The 9,692-nt window shown below is 37.8% G+C and overlaps 1 protein-coding gene and 1 long non-coding RNA gene across 2 annotated transcripts in view; one reads left to right on the top strand and one right to left on the bottom strand.

The window, feature by feature from the left end:
• LOC107670015 (uncharacterized) overlaps positions 1-9,692 on the top strand; it is a 718,471-nt gene that overhangs the window by 558,181 nt on the left and 150,598 nt on the right. The window lies entirely within an intron of this gene.
• Positions 1-9,692, bottom strand: part of LOC107670007 (PHD finger protein 14-like) — a 118,315-nt gene that overhangs the window by 38,302 nt on the left and 70,321 nt on the right. Inside the window, exons 15-16 of the mRNA XM_016462474.1 lie at positions 2,368-2,424; positions 2,057-2,178 (exon numbers count right to left, since the gene is read on the bottom strand). Coding sequence (XP_016317960.1) covers positions 2,057-2,178; positions 2,368-2,424 — 179 coding nt within the window. The remainder of the gene's footprint in view (positions 1-2,056; positions 2,179-2,367; positions 2,425-9,692) is intronic.

Raw genomic sequence — 9,692 nt, forward strand, 5'->3', positions numbered from 1 at the left:
GTGCGCGCGCGCTCTCTCTCTCTCTCTCTCTCTCTACCGTTAAGTAACTTGTGCATTGTTTTACTTACTTGTTTATGACATACCCGACCGAACTACAAACTTTCCAGTGATGTCTGTGAGAAAGATATATTCACTCGACAAGCTCGCGCATCTGCGCCGCCGCGCGCTCAATCCACTCACGCGCGCTCAATTTGTTTATCAGCTCGCGTACATCAGCTATACAGGCATTAATACTGAATGCTTAACATTATATTCATTGCATACATATACTTCGTATACATCCTTAATCTCTAATAACTCCATTCTGCTGTCTTTTGTTTTGTTGTCGGTGTTTCTTTGTCTGAATATGGCACTTATCACATGCTGTGTGGTATCGGCGTTTGGTATCGGGGCATTTTAACGAGTACGAGTACGAGTACAAGAGCTCAGTATCGGGCCCGATACGGTGCATCCCTAATTATGGTAATCAGATTCGGGATGGAAAATGTGTGAATATCATAAAAATAATGTAAAAATATTAAAAATGGTGAAATATACCCAGATATGTTCTTGTGATATTCACGCTATCACTGACATGATACCAAGGAAAGAACTATAAGTTTAAGTACGGATATTATCATTTTGAGCTATTAATATTACGCCACCACAACTAATAAAAAATTCAAACACTTAAAACAAAAAAAGATTCTACTGATTATATCATCTAACCACTTTTAACCATATAATTCACACATCACAGGCAAAATAGAGCAGAGTCACGAAACAAAAGCATTAAAAGCATTCATAATAAAAGCAAGACAGAAGACACAATTAGCTTTCAGAAGCACATTTGACTCAATCAACACAGCTGATCGAGTGAGGTGTGCGCTGTTTTAGAGTCAGTGTAAAAGCGAGAGAGAAAAAGAAAGTCCAGGAGGCCCAAAGAAGGCCAGATGACAGCAAATCGCTTGCAAAGATGGTGAAACGGCCCAGAATCTGGCTTAATCCACAGAGCAAAAGGCCCAAAACCAGCGTCACTGTTCATGTATTCCACAAAGAACGACGATATGTGCCTCCAAACTGGCTAACTGAGTATTCTGTCCATATAAAGTCCGTTTATAGTGTCCAATGAGGGTTGATCTCTCCCTCCCAGTGCAAACTGAATCGATTTTATATTAGTCCACATATGACAGTCTTTTCGTCTTTTAGAAAATTTTCGCCAGACCGTCGTTTAACCATGATCAAGTCCATGGCACGGTCCGCTTTGGGCAGAAGGGACGGTCGAAGGTGGCAGTCGGAGGTGGCTCCTCCCCAACCCCAACGCCGCTCTTCAAACGAGTTAATTTCCCTCTCTCTCTCTCCCTGTCTCTCTCTCATCTGTCCTTTTCTAGGGGAGGAGGTGGTGCCCGGCTCTCACAACCTGTTCAATGCAAAGATAGAAAGAGTCAGGGCAACACACCTCACACCACAGCCGAGGCCAAACGGCAGCAAACTCGAACTAGCCGCAAAACATTGCATATCTCCTAAAAGCATTTGAAGTACTTGTAACCTGACAAGCCATTTTCCAATTACCCAAAAACAGCTTTATGTCAGATCGTCATGAGACGGAAGTGGTGACTGTTTGGCACTTCTATTATGTCAGTGTCAATTAACTATTATGTCAGTGTCAATTAAAAGTCATGCTTGCGTATATTTTAGCAAAAAACATAACGAGGTTACGGCATTGAAAAGCATGACGAGGAGGTGTTAAAGGAAGGAAAAAGATAGGATAATTGATCTGGATCTGACGCTTATGTTAAAATAATCCTGTTCGAAGGAACCGCAACCTCATACCTGAGGCCAAATGGTGACAGTAAATCAGACAGCTCATTACTGCCAAACCAAGTGAGCAAATACATGTGACAGCCAAATAGAGAAGGCCCTGTGGAGCCAGCACTGCCTCCCACTCACACATGCATGGCAGAGTCCTTATAACGAAGCCTGAACTTTAATCAGGCGAATATAACCCCCGCCAGATCAAACACGCTCTCGCACGCGCAGATGCTTCAGAGACGCACGCCGCACAGGCTTTACCCACCTCACTAGGTTTTCATTGTCGCCGGGGCCCTTGCAGGTGGTGCACTCGGTCCGCGTGTCATCGGCTTTGGGCTTTTTCTGCAGAGTCGACTGCCTCTGTCTGCGCTCCCGCGGCAAAGGTTCCTATGGAAACGCAAGCTATTAGAGGCGACCGCCGTGTGTGTTTGAATTAAGCTGGTGAGTGGAGAGGGCTGAGATTGCTGTGTAAACATACACAAGCTGTCTTCCTTCATCACGCTCTCTAAATATTAGAGGTAGATGAGGGAGATAGACAGTCTTAAAGGAGTGCGGGGTGAGGAAGGGAAAGCTCACCTCGATCTTCTCCTCCTCGCAGATGGACATTCTCTGCCTCTTCTGGCCTCTGGTTCTCTGGTCAAAGGGAAAATGAGATTTGGTCATAATATAGAACGCCAAATATTTCAAAAGAACAATGCAAGATTACTGTATTTAAGATTATTAAAATGAACATGCGAATTAAATTATTAACATTGACGTTAAGAATTCTTGTTGAATGGGGTATTTAAAATACTTATTTCAAATGGATTCTCACTTAAAATCCCACTGAGAAACAATCCACAAAAAAGGAGAGCTAATGAAAAATGACGCAAGTCCTGAAATGCAAAAGGTGAAGAAAAAAACATACCAAGTCACTTGTTATTTTACTTGTTAATGTAACATCACCCCAGAATGTTCATGTTCAGAATGGATCAATTGGCTTTAAAGGAGGCCTATTACGCCCCTTTTTACAATATGTAACATAGGTCTCAGGTAAGGGCGAAATGGTTCTCGGTAAAAAATCGAACCGTACGGTTCTCCACACACGGTTCGGCATGCACTAACTTAAATCTGACAACGCATCTGTAATATGGTTTGTTATAAATAACAACACGTAAAACAAACAGGGTTCGGCTAATGTATGTTTCTGTTGATGTATGCGCATTCTGGCTTCCCAGTACAGCGATGGAAAAAAAAAAAAAAACGTGGACAACCCATTCACTCTTGTTCAATGCGAATGCCATATGCTGGAATATGAGCAGTCATTTATTCCGTCATCGTGCTGATAGCACGTGTGCAGAGGCAAACCAAGATGAAGTGGGGGCCCCAGGCAAAATTAATAGATGAGGACCTTCTAAAAGATTATTTTGTTAATATATCTTTGTTACCTAGATATATATTTATACAACATACAAAAAGTAGTTAAAACACATATAATAGAACATAAATTGTTTATTTTTTAAAACAAAGTGCTTATTCTTTAACAAAATATCAATCTTCATCTTTATGGCAGAAAAACCAATACTGTACAATACAATCTTGAAGATACAGTACAATTTTTATATTTACAGTAACAGATTTTCGCCTTAAAAATGGTGCTTACGAGCCTTAGCTGCAGCAAATGCTGTCACTATGTCCTTCATATCCAAAGACCTTCGTATGTTCCGTTCAATTGAAATTAGTGCCATTGCTGACAGCCTCTCTTGTTTCATTGTTGACCTGAGGTATGTTTTTATCAGCTTTACTAGTTTTATTAGTTGACAACTAATTATGTTAACTCAACTAAATTTAATGTAGAAGAGCTAAATAAATAATGTCAACTAAGTAAATGTAATGATATTTATAACTGTTTTAAACACACCGTCAATGTAATCCTTTACAGTCATGGAACTTTAATGAAATCCACTTTAAACAAACCTTAAATCTGATGTATTGCCTTTATATTCTGGGGGGAAACTGAGATGTAATACATTGTCATAAGGATTCAGTTTCAGTTATTAAATTAGTTAAATCTCTCTGCAACCACAAATGTAATTTTGATCCACAAATTCTTTATGATTTTGAAATATTCAGAAGTTATTTCCAATCCTGTTATCAAGATACTGGTTTAACAAATGCTCTGTAGTTTATCATGAATTGAAAACAGTAGCTTACATTTAGATATATGACTAAATATAAACTTGAACTGTATTAATAACTTTAAGGTTTTGATAGCTCTGCAATTCATTCCTTCAGTTCATCATAAACTTTATTATTTACATTTTTTTTCCTAACGTAAATCCCATGGTTTTGGCGAAAAATACTTTTATTTTGGTTTGGCGATGTGACGTCATAAGGCTGGCCCATGCTCCTGCGTCTGTGATTCGGCTGAAGAAAGGTGTGTGCTTTTAATAGTTTAAAGTGTTTAAATCGACTAATCTCGTTTAGGGAATTGTATATAAAACTGTAAAAATGTAAACTTATTACCAAATGTTACATTTTAATGCTTTATATGGTGACATTAATCAGTAAAAGCGCTCCTGCACATGAGTAACAGAAAAGGTGCATCTCATTTCGCTCCCTATAATAGTGAATCAGTTCATCCTAAACATGAATTCAGTCACTGGCAAGCTGAGGTGAACCAAGATGAAGTGGGGGCCCCAGGCAAAATTAATAGATGAGGCCCTACTAAAAGATTATTTTGTTAATATATCTTCGTTACCTAGATATATATTTATACAACATACAAAGAGTAGTTAAAACACATATAATAGAACATAAATTGTTTATTTTTTAAAACAAAGTGCTTATTCTTTAACAAAATATCAATCTTCATCTTTATGGCAGAAAAACCAATACTGTACAATACAATCTTGAAGATACAGTACAATTTTTATATTTACAGTAACAGATTTTCGCCTTAAAAATGGTGCTTACGAGCCTTAGCTGCAGCAAATGCTGTCACTATGTCCTTCATATCCAAAGACCTTCGTATGTTCCGTTCAATTGAAATTAGTGCCAGCTGCTGACAGCCTCAATTGGTTCATTGTTGACCTGAGGTATGTTTTTTAGAGCCCGACCGATATGTTTTTTTTGGGGGCCGAGGCCGATACCGGTATTAGGGAGTAAAAAAGCCCGATATCGATATATCGGCCGATATTCTTTATGTGTAGGCTATATTATAGTACAGTATAGTCAAAAGTTTGGACACACTTCCCATTCGTGTGTCCAAACTTTTGACTTTTATCAGCTTTACTAGTTTTATTAGTTGACAACTAATTATGTTAACTCAACTAAATTTAATGTAGAAGAGCTAAATAAATAATGTCAACTAAGTAAATGTAATGATATTTATTTATACTGATTCGTAGGCTCCACACTAGCAGCAAGACACCGTACCCAGGGATGCAAACTAATCATGGGTGACAAAGATGAGCACCCCCCCCCGCCCAAAAAATAAATAAAACCCTACATTTTTAAACACTCATAATAATTTAAAGCCTTTATTATTATTTTTTTAACTCAGCCAAAATTTACTTTAAATGTTCACTTTCATTCATGAAGACAAAAAAAAAATTGTCTCCTGGTGGAAAACAAAGACTTAAGATGAAAATTATATGAAATTACCATTATATCCAGTAGATGGCAGCAGCGGATCACCCATTAGGTCAGTTGCCATTTCAACTCCATAGTTTTTTTTTTCACGTCTTGCTTTTGGATTTCGATTATAAAATGACTATGAAGTATAGCAAGTGCAGGAAGTCACAAAGTCTCATGTCATTTATAAATAAATAAATAAGCCCAGACACCAACAGCCTAGTATGGTAAATCATTTAAATACTTAACTAGCTAACTACAAATTAAGTTAATTATTAATGGTATAATAATTAAATAATGCATTAAATATTTTGGCTTTTTTTTTTTATTTAATTGAAAAATGAATTTTTTCAAACATTGCCTGAAAGGACACATCAAAAAAGAGCTTTAAGTTTTCTTTACCTGTAGAAGCTGCTAAAGGTTAGGGTTAGGGTTGTTGACTTGTTGTTCACAGACTTCTTGTTGCTGTAGTTTTGTTACTCTGAATTTACTCTGCATCACTTAAAGCACAGCTGTTTTGACATCGGCTTGTCAGATAGTTCGTTCCGTCATTGCTACACGTATCACGATCAATCGCGGATCAATTTGGTGGATTTACTCGCGTAATTTTTTTACACTCGCGTTTGTCATTCCTGAAACAGTATATGTGACGTTTGGTCCTCTTAAACTTTTCTTCAAACTGTGAATGTATGTAAAAGACACCGAGCAAAGGGCGCTTCCTCCCTTATGGCGCAACTGTCTGAGCTTACTCACGCGAAAACTCCTCACATAATCAATAACTAACTACACAATGAATATCTTATTTACATCGTGTATGCTTTCTTTTTGTCTTGTTGTAAATAGGAAGATCTGTGAGCGTGTAGAACTACGTAAACTTGCGGAAACAAAAATTATATTAGAGCGGATTCTGACTAACCTACAGTAAACACCTCTGATTGGCCACTGCTTTCAACAGAGATGCCTGTGATTGGTTACAATACTCAATGCTGCAAAACACATTGTAAATAGAAACTTTTGGTTTTGTAATTCGAAACCAGAGCGTAAACACAAAAACATACAGGATCGTATGAAAGCGGGTGACTTCGAGCCGGTACAGAATTAGTTGGTACAATTTTAAAACAATTTTAAAAACTCAGCGGATCTACACGAATCACACAAATGACCCATTTTGAATTCAAAACGGCGAATTTCACCGAAAGGTGACAAGTTTGCATCCCTAGTACCGAAAACTTGCCAAGCGGTGACACTGGTGATGTGCACGTCTTTCCCGGTACCACCTATTATATTGCAGCTTATATTAATACCTGCTAAACACTACATAATATGCTGCTGCTAAGTGCAACCCTAGCTAACCTGTTTCCCAGCAACCCTATTAGTAATTGGACTATTACCAGTAATTCATCTTGCAAATAATTAAACGAAAATAAGCTGGAATTAACAACAAAAACATTTGTTTGTCATATAATTATCCTTAAGTCAGTCTTATCTCCATCATTTACCACTGTCTGTTTCCTCTTTTCCTCCTCTTCTTGCTTTTTTCCGCTTCTGGCTGCCAGACGGAGAAGTCCTCTTCATGTTTAAATTAACAAATGCACGAGTAAGCGCTGTGCCAGTTTGAAAACAGATATATTGCTCCATGTTATATTAATAATGACATTTCCGGTTGTTCAAATGGTCAGCTGTCGGGGGCCCCCTCAAAATGCGGGGCCCCAGGCAATTGCCTGCCCTATTGCTATGCCTCTGCTGGCAAGTAGTGTTGAGAGAAACAGATCTTTTTGAATCTCCGAGTCAATTGAATCAATTGCATGGCAAAATGATTCAGTGATCCAAATCGCTCGAATCAGCGCACGCTGACGTCACTTTATCTCCATCATTTACCACTGTCTGTTTCCTCTTTTCCTCCTCTTCTTGCTTTTTTCCGCTTCTGGCTGCCAGACGGAGAAGTCCTCTTCATGTTTAAATTAACAAATGCACGAGTAAGCGCTGTGCCAGTTTGAAAACAGATATATTGCTCCATGTTATATTAATAATGACATTTCCGGTTGTTCAAATGGTCAGCTGTCGGGGGCCCCCTCAAAATGCGGGGCCCCAGGCAATTGCCTGCCCTATTGCTATGCCTCTGCGTGCGTGCACAGGTGAGACCTGAACAGCACACGTTGATATCTGTGTTTAAACTAAACTCATTTAAGCCTTGCCAGTTTAAACATTTAAGAGCCAGAGGATGCGCGCGCAGTGAGAAGATGTGTGTGCGCTCATCCAAAGCACGCAAACACGTGCCTCAGAACACGCGCAAATATTAAGCTCTCTCTGAAGTATTGTGTTTAAATGGACAAATTCACACAAAAATTATGTCAAAATGCCCGTCTTGGTAAGTATCCTATAGCAGACATAGCCGGCTGAACGTACTGGATCAGTGCATTCTCTTAAAGTGACAGCACTTTCTTAAAATTAAACATACATTAACAAGGAAATCACTCACTGCTCTTGATTGAATAGCTTTTGTAACTTTAATAAAAAACTATATTTAATTTATACAGTAAAATATGCTATGCTATTTTACATTTGATTATTCAATTTCTGTACCTAAAAACTAATGTTCGACCTACCTAAAAAAAACTGAAAATCACTGTTTATTTTATTTGTATCTTTATCTTTGTATTTATTTGTGCTGTTGCTTGTAGTTAGATAGATTATTCTTATTTTCTTTATTTTTATTGGACAGTATAGTTTTTCCCTAAACATAGATCATAGCCTACCGAACCGTACCGAAACTGTGACTCTAAAACCGTGATACAAACTGAACCGTGAGTAAGTTGAACCGTTCCACCCCTAGTCTCAGGTGTCTCCAGAATGTGTCTGTGAAGTTTCAGCTCAAAACACCCCACAGATTGTTTATTATATCATTTTGAAAATGCCTCTTTTGAGTGGAAGCAGAAACACACTTTTTTGCGCATGTCTCTTTAAATGCAAATGAGCTGCTGCTCCCTGCCCCCTTTTCCAGAATAGGGCTGTGCCTTTACAACTCGTACCTCAGATACTTTGCCAAAAAACATCTGTTTGGTTTTGATTATCATGTCATATCAAACCATATTAGTTTACATTTCTGATATACGGTTTTCTGAGTGCCCACATCCGAAGCACGTGTGCAGAAAGCGGCTGTCACATGGCATGTGAGTACTAGTTCTCTTTCATGTCTTATTGCGCTTAAACTGCCAAATACACACAAGTTTATGTTAAAAAACACACAAGTTACAAAAACAGTTGGTTATGTCTGTGAAAAACAGCTGGGAAAGAAATCATGTTTATATTAGATCTGTGTGGCAGCAGCATAATATGCATTAAATAAATCAATAAATGCACTGCTCTCTTGTCTCCTCTGAGGCTGGGATTCTAAATAGTGTTCTGTGCTCATCTGTGCAGCCAAAGACAGAACAGTTAGCATGCTTTGCTCGAACTTTCGCCATGGCGTTACAACTGGTACACCGTTGTCGCTTGCGAAAACACAATGGCGGCGGCGTGGGTGGAAACTTCAAAAATAGAAAAAAAATTGTTGAAAGTGCGATGTGGCACACTTGCAGCATTTACATTTTTATAATTATGGGAACCATTTAATTGTATTGTGTTGCCATATTCCAATAGACCAATTTCAGTGTTTGCAAACAGTGATGACATTTTTTTGTGGGTGGAGCCTATCTGGTGGCAGAAAATGACAGTTTTAACGTAGCAGTCTATTCAAGCCATGGAATAAAATAATAAAAATGTAATTTTGAGTTCATATTTCAATTTTTTTTTTACTTTTTTCTTGCAATTCCGAGATTATCTCACAATTCTGGTAAGAAAAATCAACTTGTCATTCTTTCTTTTTAGTTTATAATCCACACTTCTGGCTTTTTTTCCTCAGAATTGACAAACTCGCAATTGTTGACTTGAATAAAGTTATAAAGTCCGAACTAGGAGATATAAACTTGCATTAGCAAGAAAAAAAGTCAGAATTGTGAGATAAAAGAGGTACATGTTATGTAAAATGTTATAGGTTTAAATAGTATTTCATGCATGTATTTCAACTGTAGGGCTAATACAATATGTCCCCTATATGAATATTATATAGACCTATTGTTTAAATCAAATTTATGCTTTAAAAGTAGGGTAATCATAGCAGGTTTCATCCATAGTCTGTCCGTTTAAACGTCTGCGTTTATCTTCAAATGGCGTCTTTGACGACAGTGTTATATAAAAATTATTTGCATTCCGATTCTGACATCCAAAGGCACAACAATACATTTTTT

Source organism: Sinocyclocheilus anshuiensis, unplaced genomic scaffold, assembly GCF_001515605.1.
Source record: "Sinocyclocheilus anshuiensis isolate Anshui unplaced genomic scaffold, SAMN03320099.WGS_v1.1 scaffold253, whole genome shotgun sequence".
Lineage (NCBI taxonomy): Eukaryota > Metazoa > Chordata > Actinopteri > Cypriniformes > Cyprinidae > Sinocyclocheilus > Sinocyclocheilus anshuiensis.